We start from the raw sequence: 17,607 nt of genomic DNA, 5'->3' as shown, positions 1-17,607 counted from the left end.
AAAAATATATATAAATATAAATCCAAAAAAAGTTACATAATTTTACTTTCTTAGTTAGAATTTAGAAATTTCCAGACAATTGCAAAAAGAAAAATTATTTGAACCCCCGTATAAAATGTTTTTTGTGGTAAACAACATGTATATTGCCAATTAGTACATGTATTTTTTTTTTATTTTTTTTTTTAAATGGGACTGACTGTAGCCACAAAATATTAAAATAAGTTTCTAACCTATGAAGCAGAGAACTACAGGTCATTTTTAATGCAGACACTCCCTGCTTCAGAGGCAAATCCTGGAATAAAAATATGAGAAAATAAATGAGAAAACAGCTGCTAATTATTCCAGTTCATCAAACTATTAAAAAGAAAAGATAAAAAAAAATAAATAAAATCATAGAAGTAAGAGACAAACTCATGTACTACGCAAAATGGAACTGATGAAGAGTTGGACCCTAAACAGTATATAAAAAGGGGGATAATTAAGGTCATTAATAGACAGGGCGTTGACTGTATGTCACTTTCTTGAAAGACTGGTTCGATTATAAGTCAAAATGAATTATCATTTATGCTGTTGGATTATGAAGGCATCAAGCCATTGTACAATGGCTTTCTATAAATATTAAGCAAGTATATCATGATATAATATGTTAATATACGCTTTCCGTTTACTAAAGGGGTAATTCTATTGGTCAAAGTTCACAGAGACGTTATATATACGGTAATTAGAATAAATGACCCAATTGTTAAATAAAACGTTCGGTCACAAACTAAACTGAGAAAAGAATTGGCTGAATGGAGAAAACGTAACTCATACTATTAAGAGAATGCTCCCCCCTTCAAGGGTTAAAAGCAAATAAATATGACAGATTATATATATATTTATTTATTTATTTATTTTTTTTTTTGGGGGGGGGGGGGCGGGGGGAAAATATATTAGAGACATTTGTCCATAGCTATAATTAATGTGATATGGGGATAAATAACAGATATGGCGACTTGTCTTACAGTTGCCATTTTGGGTAAATTGTAGAAAAATATATACACATGTATATATATATATATATATATATATATATATATATATTTTATCAGTTCCATTTTACATAGTGTTTGTGCACATTGCTATACTTTGCAGCTGAAATTAAAAAAAAAGAAAAAGAAAAAAAAAAAAAAATCAGTGACTTTCCAAAGCATTCACATTGAAAAAAGAAAATAATAGAACTGTATATAGGTGCTGTGGTTGCTCTTGGTCATGCATTAAGAAAATGCTTTAATATTAAGGCTTGTATTATATTAATTTGGTTTGACCAGATTTGAAGCCACATTGCTTAGACCATTATAGGATTTTTTTTTAAGTTATTTGGATTTGTTATTTTACTTCTTTTTTTTTTTTTACTACTTTTATCACCACTTATTGCTTTCTGAAAAATACTAAATGGACAGAAATACTGGGCCCAATATTTTAATCATTCAGGTTTTTCATTCAGTCCCATTACTCCTGGTGTGTAACATTCGGCCCTTTGCCCCCTGTTATAGAATATTCCCCATTGCCCCTTGGTGTATAATCTCCAGCTCCTCGCAACCCCCCCCACCCCGATATATAACATTTGGTTCCCCCGCCATGCCGTCTGCTTCTACCAACGAGATAGAACGGCTGTTCATAAAGAACTCACTGATACGGATGTAACAAGTCTGTTCATGATATTTCTTCCTCATCACCTGCGAGTGATATTATCGAGAAGTGGAAGAAACCGCAGCAACTCAACCACAAAGTGGAGACCCCATAACGTTACCGAGTGGGGTCACAGAGTGCGGAGGATGAGGGCAGAAAAGTCACCAACGCTCTGCTGACTTCATAGCTGCAGACCTCCTCTGGAATAACATCAGCACAAACACTGCTCCCCCGCCAGGAGCTTCATGGCCGAGCAGCTGCACGCAGCCGTACACCACCAAGCACAATGCCGAGTATTGGATGGAGTGGTGTAAAGCCGCCACCACTGGACTCTGAAGCAGTGGAAACATATTTTGTGTAGGGTTTATTGAGTAGCTTAACCGAATAGCCCGGTGTTGTGAGTTCTGCTCTTGGGCTCCCTCCGGTGGTTTTAAGTGGAATGGCTGCTCCTTGGATTTAGCAGTCAGCAGCTGCTTCCACTGATTGTCTTTCTGCTCGGCTATTTATGCCTGGCTCTTCCCTTCAGCTAGTGCCACTTGTCAATGGTTCCTGGTTGGATTCACATCTCTCTTGGATTTCCCTGATATCCTGACCAGTCCTGCAAAGTTAAATCTTTGCTTTGCTCTTTTCTGTCCACATGTTGTGGACTTATTCGTTCTGTGCATTCTATGTTTTGTCCAGCTTGTTAGTATTGATTAATTCAGTTAAGCTGGAAGCTCTGGGAAGCAGATTTACCCTCCACACCTTTAGTCAGGTGTGGAGATTTTTGTAAACTCTTTGTGGATTTTTGTAGTTTTTAATACTGACCGCACAGTATTCTATCCTGTCTTATCTATCTAGCTAGACTGGCCTCCTGTGCTACATCCTGGCTTCATTCTGTGTATGTCTTTTCTCTCTCCACTCACAGTCATTACTTGTGGGAGGCTATCTATCCTTTGTGGATTTTCTCTGAGGCAAGATAGTTTTCCGGTTTCTATCTTTAGGGGTAGTTAGTTCTCAGGCTGTGATGAGGTGCCTAGGGAGTGACAGGAGCATTCCACGGCTACTTCTAGTGTTGTGTTGAGCTTAGGGACTGCGGTCAGTACAGGTACCACCTCCTTCAGAGCTCGTCCCATGTTGCTCCTAAACCACCAGTTCATAACAGCCCGGGCCTCGACCCCATCCAACAATTATGGAATGAGATACAACTTGAGATTATGAGCGAGACCTCTCCCCAACATCAGTGTATTACAAACGTTCTTCTGGGTGAATGGTCAATGATTCCCAAAGAATTCTCCACAAATCTTGTAGAAAACCTCTCCAGAAGAACGGGAACTCCATATTAATGTCTATGGATATAGAATGGGAGGGGGGCTCATACTTTTGTCCATATAGTATCTATTTGAAAAAGCAACTTTATACGTAATAAAATAAAAATAACAAAAAAATTAAATAAATAATGGGTGGGAAAATACATTGATATATGTATCAATTAAAGTAATTTTTTTTTTAACTTTCCACTTAAATTTTGCTTGAAAAAAATATTTTATTCCTTATGTGATGCTACTGTGATTAATTATATTATTAAAGTAACAGATACTAAACCATAATTTTTGTTTTGTTTTGCAAAATGAACTACTGAATGGATGTGACTAAAATACCACAATCCATGATCACAGAAGAAGGCCAGCGTATAGTAAATTAATAATGAAAAATATTAGATTTCATACCCAATGCCTTTCCTTTAGCAAATCCAATACTGGATATACAAATGATAATTTGTGTCATGTAGACTGGTCATTACAAACACCCAGGTGCACATAAAAACATATGCACAAGCAACATGGCCACAAATCCATGGTCAAATTTAATTTTGCCAATTTTATTATTATTTTTTTTTTTAAATATTGTGAATAAAAAATAAATAAAATAAAATGAACATTTTTACCAACATTCATCATCAATCCACTATTTAAAACTGAAAAAAAAAAAAATAAAAGGAAAATAAAATAAAAAAAAACTAAAGAAAGACAAAAAAAAAAAAAAAAAAAGGCTTAGGAAGAAGTCTGAAAACGAGACCGACCTATACCCTGGGTGAGTTTGGATGGGTTTAGTGTCTCTGGCAATATTTGTCTTCACTATTGATAGACAGACATAGTCACACAACCCACCACACGATGCCTGCCTCTGAGTGGAGAAGCTAGAATGCAAGTTAACTGTATTAATAGAGAAAACAGCTAGCATCCCAGCAAATATAAAAGAATAATTAAAAAATGTAAAAAAAAAATAAAGCAATCCAATTATCAAATGGAATTCCAATTTCAGCAATATTTTAGGCCACATTCTCTCGGAAATACTGTCGGGTCTGCATTCGCATATCCCCTCCCCCTTAACCCCCAACCTTCCGAAATTCATACTGCCATACATAGGTTTATGTCTGGAATATATTTACGCTGCCGTTAGCTTAAATTAGTAAGCAGGGTCAAAATTCACTAGCCGGTTGCCTCAGGGGAAGAAGGATCGACTGATTGCGCGCCCCCCGCCCCAAAATGTCTTGGCTGCGGTTGGGGGCGATGGTGATAATGAAATACAAACTGGCAATAATTGCGCTAAGGGGGTTACCGTAGTTTGGTTTTTTTAAGTCTTGGCTACTCTCAGTTCGGCATTGGTATGATGCTTTAAAGTCTGTCTTCAGTGTGAATGTACAATTTTCATAGTCATGAAAATACAGAAAAATCTTTAAATGAGAAGGTGTGTCCAAACTTTTGTTCTGTAATTATATATATATATATATATATATATATATATATATATATATATATATATATATATATATATATATATATATATATATAAATTAATTTTTTTACGGTAATTAATTTTTTTACATTTTTATTTATTTATTTTTACAGTTTTTTCTGTTTATTTATCCATTAAAAGTTTTAGGCTTTTTATACTTTAGCCTCATCTTGCGGCAGGAATTATACTTCCAGGTGTATGGTCGAAGTTTCCAAAATATTCTGGAATGATCTAAACAGCAGGAAGTCTCCTGATATAAAAATATATCCTCTACATATTTATACAAAAAGCGCCTGAATATACCGAAACGCTTCTGTTATTGGAAAACAGAGGAAAAATGTTTGCATTTCACCAACCGTACGGCCAAGGTCAACATTTCCTCTTTTTTTGTTTGCAGGGTGAACTGAGGTCTGGAGCGTACAAGCTGCAATTATTTTTAGATAAAATATAATACCCATTTATTTTTTTCCCATTCTCCCCCCCTCGCTGAGCGGACTCCAATCATACTGTACCAATGCCGGACTGTCAGGTCTGATTTAGTAGGTTAATCAACCCGTGCACATTCTGTGATAACCGCAGCCGATAAGAGTAATCTCTAATTACCGCCCCGACCGCAGCCAATATAAACAAGACACGGTATTTTTAGCTTAGTCCAAAAGTGGGAAAAGCCGTGGAGGCAACAAGCGGTATATTCCATGTAATGAATTAGGGCTATTTGTATGGCAATACACAAGTAACCAAGCAATAAAAGAAAAGGTAGACACGCGGCAATCTGTGGGTTTATTGGGAAAAATGGCAGTGCAGTAGGAAAAAATAAGCTTTTTGGTTAAAAAAGAAAAAGAAAAAAATTGCACTAGAATAAAACAAACACAATAAAACCACAGATTTGGAGCAACTCCGATGGCGGAGACAAGACAATGAGCGGCGCTGTAAAGTATTGCATTTCACAGGAAAAATGAAATGTGGAGTGGGGTGTATGTATGAATCAGGATTATCGTGCCAGCAATAGAAATATAAAGGGATAGAAACCAGATAAAAAGCAATTTAATCAACGAGTCTATAAACATGAATCATTGTTTATAGGGATGCTAAATTAATTTGGAATTTTCAAAATAAATGCAAAAAGGACATAAACAAGTCATTGATAATAAATGGTAATAATAAGAACCAAAGAACAAAAAACAAATATAGGAAATGGGCGATTAGTCTAACAGAGAAGGAGTTAGGATGTAATATAACAAGATTACATAATAAATTTATAAAAGGAGCGCTCCGGCTGCCAACCAATTCCTCCGCAGCAATAAATGCTCCACATGTGCTGGAATCTTGGTGGAGTAATTCTGTCCGGCTCAGAGACACGTTTGCATGCAAATAACGGCATGCACACAAATATTATATATATATATACCGTATATACTCGAGTATAAGCCGAGATTTTCAGCCCAAATTTTTGGGCTGAAAGTGCCCCTCTCGGCTTATACTCGAGTCACGGTGGGTGGCAGGGTCGGCGGGTGAGGGGGAGAGGGCGCTGTGGCATACTTACCTAGTCCCGGCGATCCTGGCGCTCCCCCTGCCGTCCCACAGTCTTCGGGTGCTGCAGCTCTTCCCCTCTTCAGCGGTCACGTGGGACCGCTCATTAGAAAAATGAATATGGACTCCACTCCCATAGGGGTGGAGCCGCATATTCATTTCTCTAATCAGCGGTAACGGTGATCGCTGACAGAGGAAGAGGCAGCGGCACCGAAGACAAGCTGTCCGGGAGAAGGAGTGGGACTCCGGGAGCAGGTATGTATCTCATTCACCTGTCCCAGTTCCACACGCCGGGCGTCGCTCCATCTTCCCGGCGCCTCCATCTTCCCGGCGTCTCTCCGCTCTGACTGTGCAGGTCAGAGGGCGCAATGACGCATATAGTGTGCGCGGCGCCCTCTGCCTGATCAGTCAGTGCGGAGAGACGCCGGGACCGGACGCTGAGGAGCTGCAAGCAAGAGGTGAGTATGGCATTTTTTTTTTTTTTTAATTGCAGCAGCAGCAGCAATGGCAGAGCTTTCGATGGTACATCAATGGGGCAATAATGAACTGTGCAGAGCCCTATATGGCACAGCTATGGGGCAATAATGAACGGTGCAGAGCACTATATGGCACAGCTATGGGGCAATAATGAACGGTGCACAGCACTATATGGCACAGTTATGGGGCAATAATGAACGCACGGTGCAGAGCACTATATGGCACAGCTATGGGGCAATAATGAACGGTGCAGAGCACTATATGGCACAGCTATGGGGCAATAATGAACGGTGCAGAGCACTATATGGCACAGCTATGGGGCAATAATGAACGGTGCAGAGCACTATATGGCACAGCTATGGGGCAATAATGAACGGTGCAGAGCACTATATGGCAAAGCTATGGGGCAATAATGAACGGTGCAGAGCACTATATGGCACAGTTATGGGGCAATAATGAACGGTGCAGAGCACTATATGGCACAGCTATGGGGCAATAATGAACGGTGCAGAGCACTATATGGCACAGCTATGGGGCAATAATGAACGGTGCAGAGCACTATATGGCACAGCTATGGGGCAATAATGAACGGTGCAGAGCACTATATGGCAAAGCTATGGGGCAATAATGAACGGTGCAGAGCACTATATGGCACAGTTATGGGGCAATAATGAACGGTGCAGAGCACTATATGGCACAGCTTTCTATGGAGCATCTATGGGGCAATAATGAACTGTATGGAGCATTATATGTGGCTCCTGCTTCAATATGGATATTCAAAAACACTTAACCTACTGATGTCTCAATTAATTTTACTTTTATTGGTATCTATTTTTATTTTTGACATTAACCGGTAGCTGCTGCATTTTCCACCCTAGGCTTATACTCGAGTCAATAAGTTTTCCCAGTTTTTTGTGGCAAAATTAGGGGGGTCGGCTTATACTCGAGTATATACGGGGTATATATATATATATATTTTGTGAGGCTGTGGCCTCTGATACAGCTAGGGGGCGCTGTGACGGATGAAGTAAAAACCCTGCAGTAAGGGGTTTGGGGTGTCAGGTGTCTGGCCAGGTCAGGCCAGGTGTGCGAGGTGCCAGTCAGTGTCAGTCTGGTGTGTGCTGGTCTGCAGAGTGCATGGAGGCCAGCAGAGCCAGCACCCAGGGCAGCTGAATAACCTGGCACCCGCAGTGTACACAGAGATGAAAGTCGTCCATGGTACTGGTCTCGGATGTGGACAGTCCTGTGCCCGGAGGTGGATGTCCTGTGCCCGAAGGAGTCGGATGTGGACAGTCCTGTGCCCGGAGGTGGATGTCCTGTGCCCGAATGAGTCGGATGTGGACAGTCCTGTGCCCGGAGGTGGATGTCCTGTACCCAAAAGAGGACTAGCATGTGCAACGATTGCAAACAGGTGGATATGGTGCCCGGCTGCTATCCGGAGGATATCCTGAACTGTGTACGACTGTGTGAGTAAAGAGACTGATACAGTGATGCAGGACACCCACGAGAACTAGTCAAAGGAGGCCTGGCGTGTGTAGTGTCTGCAACATATGAGGCTGTGTGTATGGAGACGTATAGAAACTGTGAGATGGCGTGCGGTCGCCCAGGGAAACTGGACATGGGAAGTCTGGCCTGTTCAGGGACCGCAAATCTAAAGCCATGTGATATGTATTGCTTTGAACTGGTGTAAACTGGTCACTGATAATATCCACTGAAGTTATATGCATTTATGTGAATTGGACTTTAATGCTGTGAAGAAACACATTAAAAGAGACTTTTGTGTTTGAATTTGTGGGTCACTGCTTCTTCACTGCGTACGATGCTACTGCACATTTACAATTTATATATATATATGACACATCCTAGGTCTAAATGAAATATTCTCATTGAATACTTTGTTCTGTACAAAGCTGAATGTGCTGGCAACAAAACTCTTCAATGGAAATCACATTTATTAACCAATGGAGGTCTGGATCTGGAATCCCGCTCAAAATCTAAGTGGAAAATTCAATTGCAGGCTGATCCATCTTCAATGGAAATGCCTCAAGACAAGGAAATGATGCTCAGTAGTGTATGTGGCCTCCACGTGCCTGTATGACCTCCCTACAACGCCTGGGCATGCTCCTGATGAGGCAGTGGATGTTCTCCTGAGGGTTCTCCTCCCAAACCTGGACTAAAGCATCCGCCAACTCCTGGACAGTCTGTGGTGGAACGTGACGTTGGTGGATGGAGCGAGACATGATGTCTCAGATGTGCTCAATCAGATTCAGGTCTGAGTAACAGGTGGAACAGTCCATAGCTTCCATGCCTTCATCTTGCAGGAACTGCTCACACTCCAGCAACATGAGGTCTGGCATTGTCCTACATTAGGAGGAACCCAGGGCCAACTGCACCAGCATAGGGTCTCACAAGGGGTCTGAGGATCTCATCTCGGTACCTAATGGCAGTCAGGCTACCTCTGGCGAGCACATGGAGGTCTGTGCGGCCCTCCAAAGAAATGCCACCACACACCATTACTGACCCACAGCCAAACCGGTCATGCTGAAGGATGTTGAGGGAACAGCAGATCGCTCTCCACGGCGACTCCAGACTCTGTCACGTCTGTCACATGTGCTCAGTGCAAACCTGCTTTCATCTGTGAAGAGCACAGGGCACCAGTGGCAAATTTGCCAATCCTGGTGTTCTGTGGCAAATACCAAGCGTCCTGCACGTGTTTGGCTGTGAGCACAACCCTCATCTGTGGACGTCGGGCGTTCAGACCATCCTCATGGAGTCGGTTTCTAACCGTTTGTGCAGACACATGCACATTTGTGGCATGCTGGAGGTCATTTTGCAGGGCTCTGGTAGTGCTCCTCCTGTTCCTCCTTGCACAAAGGCTGAGGTAGCGGTCCTGCTGCTGGGTTGTTGCCATCCTACGGCCCCCTCCACATCTCCTGGTGTACTGGCCTGTCTCTTGGTAGCGCATCCAGCCTCTGGACACTACGCTGACAACCACAGAAAACCTTTCTGCCACAGCTCGCATTGATGTGCCATCCTGGATGAGCTGCACTACCTGAGCCACTTGTGTGGGTTGTAGAGTCTGTCTCATGCTACCACGAGTGTGAAAGCACAACCAACATTCAAAAGTGACCAAAACATCAGCCAGAAAGCATTGGTACTGAGATGTGGTCTGTGGTCCCCACCTGCAGAACCACTCGTTTATTGAGGGTGTCTTGATAATTGCCAATAATTTCCATCTGTTTATTCCATTTGCACAGCAGCATGTGAAATTGATTGTCAATCAGTGTTGCTTCCTAAGTAGACAGTTTGATTTCACAGAAGTTTGATTTACTTGGAGTTATATTCTGTTGTTTAAGTGTACTTAAACACTTCTTACAGCGTTGAGCAGTCACATGGTACCGCTCATTACAGTAATGAATAGGACGTGACTCAACTCCTATAGGGGTGGAGCCGCATATTCATTACTGTAATGAGCGGTATTGGTGACCGCTCAACGCTGGAACAAGCTGTCAGCGCCCGGAGAAGACCATCAGGAAGCTGCCAGGGACCACACCGGGAGCAGGCGAGTATAATGGGGAGGGTAAGCAGCATTGCACGATATTCACCTCTCCTCGTTCCACCGCTGGGATCCATCTACCGCGTTCTCTGCTGTGACGCTCAGGTCAGAGGGCGCGATGACGTGGTTAGTGCGCGCCCCCTGCCTGAACGTCAGTGCAGAGAACGCGGAAGACACAGCGGCGCCTGGCGGTTGAATGAGGACAGGTGACTATAGCAAGTGACGGGGGCCTGAGCGACGAGAGGGGAGTATGTCATTTTATTTATTGCAGCAACAGCATATGGGGTAAATATCTCTATGGAGCATCTTATGGGGCCATAATCAGCATTTGTGCAGCATTATATGGGGTAAATATCTCTATGGAGCATCTTATGGGGCCATAATCAGCATTTGTGCAGCATTATATGGGGTAAATATCTCTATGGAGCATCTTATGGGGCCATAATCAGCATTTGTGCAGCATTATATGGTGTAAATATCTCTATGGAGCATCTTAAGGGGCCCTTATTAACCTTTATGCAGCATTATATGGGGCATATTTTAATATGGAGCATCTTATGGGCCCATCATAAACTTTATGGAGCATTATATAGGGCTCCTGATTCAATATGGATATTCAAAAAAAAAAATAACCTACTGATGTCTCAATTAATTTTACTTTTATTGGTATCTATTTTTATTTTTGATATTTACCGGTAGCTGCTGCATTTCCCACCCTACACTGTGTGCAGAATTATTAGGCAAGTGGTATTTTAGAGGATTATTTTTATTATTGATCAACAACTATGTTCTCAATTAACCCAAAAGACTCAAATATCAAAGCTTAATATTTTTGGAAGTTGGAGTGGTGTTTTTTGTTTTAGATTTGGCTAAATAAAAAATAGAGACCCAAAATAGTTTTCACTAGACAATGATACCTACTCTTAATCTAGATAAAAGAGTTAGTAATTTTTTTAATTTTTAATTTAATTAGTGATCAGTCGTTGCAAATGTATGAATCTTAGGGATGTACTCCATTGCCTTATCTTGCTTCCATTTATTAAAAAACTTTATGTTGAAAGGGCTGTTTTAACTACCTTGTTCATGTACCTAGAGTAGCTGTTTTGAACTGCAGGTCTGGCAAATATCTGTACTCTCCCAGCTAGGACACGGAGAGATTTTGTAAGTACACTGTGTGCATAATTATTAGGCAAGTTGCATTTTAGAGGATTAGTTTTATTAAATATATTCCCATCTCACTTGTTTATTTTCACCAGGCAAACCGATATAACTGCACAAATTTTAGAAATAAACATTTCTGACATGCAAAAACACCCCCCCCAAAAATGAGTGACCAATATAGCCACCTTTCTTTATGATGACACTCGCCAGCCGCCGTCCATAGATTCTGTCAGTTGCTTGATCTGTTTATGATGAACATTGCATGCAGCAGCCACCACAGCCTCCAGACACTGCTCCGAGAGGTGGACTGTTTTCCCTCCCTGTAGATCTCACATTTTATGAGGGACCACAGGTTCTCTACGGGGTTCAGATCAGGTGAACAAGGGGGCCATGTAATTTTTTTTTCTTCTTTGAGACCTTTACTGGCCAGCCACACTGTGGAGTAGTTGGAGGCATCTGACGGAGCATTGTCCTGATGAAAATCGTGTTTTTCTTGAACGATACCGACTTCTTCCTGTACCACTGCTTGAAGACGTTGTCTTCCAGAAACTGGCAGTAGGTCTGGGAGTTCAGCTTCACTCCATCCTCAACCCGAAAAGGTCCCAAAAGTTCATCTTTAATGATCCCAGCCCGTACCAGTCCCCCACCTCCACCTTGCTGGCGTCTGAGTCGGAGTGGAGCTCTCTGCCCTTTACTGATCCAGCCTCTGGCCCATCCATCTGGCCCATCAAGAGTCACTCTCATTTCATCAGTCCATAAAACCTTTGAAAAGTCAGTCTTAAGATATTTCTTGGCCCAGTCTTGATGTTTTATGTTATGTTTCTTGTATAAAGATGGTCGTTTTTCAGCCTTCCTTACCTTGGCCATGACCCTGAGTATCGCACACCTTGTGCTTTTTGTTACTCTAGTAACGTTGCAGCTCTGAAATATGGCAAAACTGGTGGCAAATGGCATCTTGGCAGCTTCACGCTTGATTTTCCTCAATTCATGGGCAGTTATTTTGTGCCTTTTTTGCCCAACACCCTTCTTGCGACCCTGTTGGCTATTTGCCATGAAACGCTTGATTGTTCGGTGATCACGCTTCAAAAGTTTGGCAATTTCAAGACTGCTGCATCCCTCTGCAAGACATCTCACAATTTTGGACTTTTCAGAGCGCGTCAAATCTCTCTTCTGACACATTTTGCATAAGGAAAGGAAGTTGCCTAATAATTAAGCACACCTTATATAGGGTTTTGATGTCATTAGACAACACCCCTCCTCATTACAGAGATGCACATCACCTGATTAACTTAATTGGTACTTGGCTCTCAAGCCTGAACAGCTTGGAGTAGGACAACATGTATAAAAAGTATCATGTGATCAAAATACAACTTACCTAATAATTCTGCACACAGTGTATATATTTTAAAAAAAGGAATTTGAGAGTATATCCATTTTATTCTTTTTCAATAACTCAATTTTGCCTTTTTGGACATCATGACATAAACCACACTCCACTTTACAAGCGCTGCTCATTTAGACCAGGGATAGAATTAAAGGAAAAAAGAAAAATACAAGAAGGCAAAAAAAAAAAAAAAGTATAAGTAAACAACAATCGATCTACTGAACTAGAGAGATGAAATGATATGCGTACCAGCAGCGACTACGGCCGGCGGAGGCGATCCTGCCTCTCCACCGCTCGTCTGACTCATTGGTGCGACAGAGGTTTCACGAGATGTGGGTAACTGCAGCTCCTTAGGGAGAAGGTCATAAACCGATTCTAAAAAAGAGAAAAAGAGAACAAGGAAAAATGAATTAGGATACAAAAAAAAAAAATGCAAAATGAAAAAGCTCAATGTAACAGTAAGACGTAGGTAAACGTTGATAAAATGTAGCCCATGTTTTGAGAAAGATATAGGAGACTGGCACCGATAGCTCAAGATCAGAGATGCTTTCTTAATTCAAGTATATCAGTAAAATATAATATTTTTCTCCCCCATTTTTATTAAAACAACTTTTTTGTTTCCTCTACCTAGACAACCTCTTTGACATGCTTAGCTCATCTGAATGAGCAAGTTATTCTTATGGAGTGAAGCATTAAAGTGACTCCTGTCATCTGTGGTCCTCAAGTAGAAAAAAAAATACGTAAAAAAAAAAAAAAAAATCAGGTAAAAATCCCACATTCTTGTTCTTGTTGGAAGAGACATTGGGGCATAGATCTTATGCCCCCTTACATAATAGATTAATGTCGCCGACATTGAAGGGTTCGGACGATGGCCTAGTGTCTACGGAACGCAGGGCGACTAATGATTCAAGAGATTCGTCGTCCAAACAGGTCCGATTTTGGAGAACACAGTCCCTCATGGAGATGGAGCCAGAGGGTTAATAATAATTACATAAACCGAAATTGAGACATATCAACCAGTAGGAGATAAAAGTCAATTAGAAGTGCAGGGAGTGTCAGTGCTCAGAGCAATTAACTGCAGCTTGTGTAAGTAAATTAGTCATTTTACATAACGATATGGTAGCCCAGATGGAGTACCTGCTGGCCACATTACAGAAGTAGCAGACAACCCATATTACATATATACAGTACCACGGTGATTACTTAGCGCAGCCTCGACCTCTTCGTTTTTCCTACACAGTGACCCCCGTTGCGTTGGGACCTGTAGTGCAGCCCTATTGAAGTAGATGTGGCCAGATCAAGTACCATACACGGATGGTGGTCGTGATAAATCAGAGTCTTGGCCTTTGGGTTACTGAGGGTCTAACCTGAATCCTAGTGATCTCATCGATGTATATGATGGGTATACCCCTTTAACTATAATAAAGGTAATTTTCGCTAGTATTGAGATGCAGCAGGACATTCCCGTCTCCAATGCTGCAGACCAGCCATGTAAAAGACTGGCAGATCGGCCCTATGGAGGTGCAATAATTGAAGCCATGGTGGGCATCACCCGACTGTCCAAGGGCTAAATGGGTCGACCACTCGTAACACACAAGTGATTCTGATATAAATCCAAAAAAAGTAATATGGCTAGTATACTTGTTGCTAACAGTTGTATCTTCTAAGGCAAGGAAAAGGATATGGCGCCACTAATATCCCAATTCCCTGAGCAATAAACATATCGTCGTTCCGTTAAGATCTTCAGTGTCTACATAATTTCCAAAATATCCAGAAAAAAATTAAGATAATATGTGCGGGGGAGGTCTGAAGGGCTGAGAGGTGATCCCAAGCCTGGAAACCAAGTCCCCCTGGGCTTGTGATTGTGCTAGTGTCTGCAGTGGCCAACTTTTTGAGAAGGAAGTGGTGCCTGCCCCTTGCCAGCAAGGCTTGCCCTATTTAACCCCCGGCCTGCTCCTATCAGATGCCAAATTAAAACCAGGTTCTTGTTTACTGTATGCCATGTTTTCCTTCCGTCCCCTCCACTTAAGACATCTATACAAGGGATCTTTTTTTTTTGCTGGCCCGATGCCACGCCGGTCTTCTGAGGTCAGCGGCATAAAATGTGACCTAATGTACGAGATTGTATTCAGGAACCTTGAGAATTTTACTGAGAGTTGGCCCCTCGCAAGGGCTCGGATTAATATTAAATCCTACCCAGATCTGGTTGTCATGTCACAGAGGACGCTGGTATATAAAGTCCACGTCCAGCTACATAGGAGTGTGGCAGGAGCACCTATACTCATCTATAGGGCATTTTCCCTTACAGACATGCACATGTACATGTATGGATGGCTGGATCCAAGCCCATCCATATGAATGTACAGCATCCAATGTAAAGGCTATGGCTTTCATCTGCAAAATTCAGCGTTTTGCTGATTGAGTGTCCACATTTAGGAGGTACTGGATGCCAAGAAATGCCCCCTATCTCATCCTTATGTGGCATTGGTGTGATCTAACGAGTGGAGGGCTCTTGCATTTCTTGCACCCGTATGTGCCAACGTTTCTACTATAGTGTGCAGCGTATTATGCGCATACCGTGACTTTCTGGGGTTTTATGTTACAAGCTGAATTTTATGACTTTATAAGCTACGTCTTCATCCTCCCATAAAAAAAAATCGTATATCCCCAATAAACACTGACCAAATTCCATCCCAAGCCTTGTAAAAATAAAGCCAAATTCAGTGAACATTCCCAGCTCACCTCAAGAGCTTACAATCCATGACAAAGCAAGGAGTGGAATATTTTTACCTATAAATCTCCAGAAAGGAAACGCAAGGTCGGTCTGAAAAAAAAAAAAAGTATGTGAACTAATCACAAGGCAACAAAACAGTCCTATAAACTCTCCATGACCCTTAATAAAAGAAGAAAAAAAAAAAAAAAATATAAGAGGGAAAAACCAAAGAAAATAGTGCAGAGCCACGTGACGCTCCACAGTCCTTGACGCTTTCATGGTGAGAAAGCAAAGTGTTGGAAACGGATGAGGTTATATAAGCCGCTCTCGGCAACGTCATGGCCGAGTCAGCAGTGTTATGGAGGGTTAGTTTGGCAGAGGACGGTGTGCTTTTTGGCGGGATAGTCCCACTCTGTACAGGGCTACAATAATATGGTAAGAAGACGGTAAGAAAAAAAAAAAAAAAAAAAAAGAGATGCCAAATGGCCCAAGGCGAAACCCTCCCCACTTCCCTTAGGGTACCGTCACACAGTGCAATTTTGATCGCTACGACGGCACGATTCGTGACGTTCGAGCGATATAGTTACGATATCGCAGTGTCTGACACGCTCCTGCGATCAGGGACCCCGCTGAGAATCGTACGTCGTAGCAGATCGTTTGAAACTTTCTTTCGTCGTCTAGTGTCCCGCTGTGGCGGCATGATCGCATGGTGTAACAAAGGTGTGCACGATATTGTATACGATGTGCGCATAGTAACCAACGGCTTCTATATCGCACATACGTCATGAAATTATCGCTCCAGCGTCGTACATTGCAAAGTGTGACAGCAGTCTACGACGCTGGAGCGATATTGTTACGATGCTGGAGCGTCACGGATCGTACCGTCGTAGCGATCAAAATGCCACTGTGTGACGGTACCCTTACTTGACCCAGAACCCCACAGCGTTCATAAGACCAGTAAAGGGACTACAACCAACACAAAGAGCACTTATCACCTATCAGCAGGCTAAATACACGATTACTGGTGGTCAACTACAACAATAGCGATCAGATAAAATGTCCCTTGTGTAAATGGAGCAATCGTGAGCATGTGCGACCACTGCAACATTGGTCGCCCATGCCCAGTACTACTCCTTAAAACTCAGGATTAGTTGATGCATCACTGTGGGTTCAGCTGTTGAAACAATTATTCCAAGGTGAGAATTTTATTTATTTACATTTTTAGAGAACAACGCCTTTAAGCCAAGCAATATTTCTAAATAGTCTAAGGAAAAATCAATTTATCCTCATGTATCGCCTTGTGTTCATTAATATGTATCACTACATGAGGGATACTGCTCTATCCGCACTCTGACCACACTCCTCATAGGCCATGCCAGCAGCCGCCCTCCTGCCAGGTCTTCTGTGCCGCACAATAGACTTGCTGCTTACGAGATATCTGAGGGGAGACGACTTATGAAGGGCTGATAAAAGCTCGAATTATTCAGTGCATGTTCTAGATAGGATAAGGTGTCAGAAGGAAGTCACACATGAAAATGAGAGATGAACTAAAGATAAACCTTGCATTAAGAAAAGGTGTCAATATATAGCCTAAGGGTACCGTCACACAGTGGCATTTTGATCGCTACGACGGCACGATCCGTGACGCTCCAGCATCGTAACAATATCGCTCCAGCGTCGTAGACTGCTGTCACACTTTGCAATGTACGACGCTGGAGCGATAATTTCATGACGTATGTGCGATGTAGAAGCCGTTGGTTACTATGCGCACATCGTATACAATATCGTGCACACCTTTGTTACACCATGCGATCATGCCGCCACAGCGGGACACTAGACGACGAAAGAAAGTTTCAAACGATCTGCTACGACGTACGATTCTCAGCGGGGTCCCTGATCGCAGGAGCGTGTCAGACACAGCGAGATTGTAAGTATAATCGCTGAAACGTCACGAATCGTGCCGTCGTAGCGATCAAAATTGCACTGTGTGACGGTACCCTTACTCCAGAGCTGCCTTCACAAATGTGCTGGCTTGAAAACAGTTAATACGCCTGTAGTCAGACAGACACACTGTTATCAGCTTGGAGGAACCATTAAAGTGATATATGACCTTCTTATACTGTAAATCTAATACAGGATGTGACTCAGGATCAGTAATGTAATGTATGCACACAGTGACTGCACCAGCAGAATAGTGAGTGCAGCTCTGGAGTATAATACAGGAGGTAATTCAGGATTAGTAATGTAATGTATGCACACAGTGACTGCACCAGCAGAATAGTGAGTGCAGCTCTGGAGTATAATACAGGATGTAACTCAGGATCAGTAATGTAATGT

At 42.1% G+C, this 17,607-nt stretch overlaps 1 protein-coding gene across 9 annotated transcripts in view; it reads right to left on the bottom strand.

The window, feature by feature from the left end:
* Positions 1-17,607, bottom strand: part of NFAT5 (nuclear factor of activated T cells 5) — an 80,172-nt gene that overhangs the window by 36,470 nt on the left and 26,095 nt on the right. For 6 of the 9 annotated variants that reach the window (XM_069739082.1, XM_069739085.1, XM_069739081.1 and 3 more), the window contains exon 2: positions 12,807-12,932. In XM_069739082.1, coding sequence (XP_069595183.1) covers positions 12,807-12,932 — 126 coding nt within the window. Of the gene's footprint in view, positions 1-230; positions 293-12,806; positions 12,933-17,607 lie in introns of all 9 variants that reach the window. The other 3 variants (XM_069739087.1, XM_069739088.1, XM_069739090.1) reach the window with 1 other exon arrangement.

This window comes from Ranitomeya imitator, chromosome 9, assembly GCF_032444005.1.
Source record: "Ranitomeya imitator isolate aRanImi1 chromosome 9, aRanImi1.pri, whole genome shotgun sequence".
In the NCBI taxonomy this organism is placed as follows: domain Eukaryota; kingdom Metazoa; phylum Chordata; class Amphibia; order Anura; family Dendrobatidae; genus Ranitomeya; species Ranitomeya imitator.
This window is presented reverse-complemented; position numbering and strand designations above follow the sequence as displayed.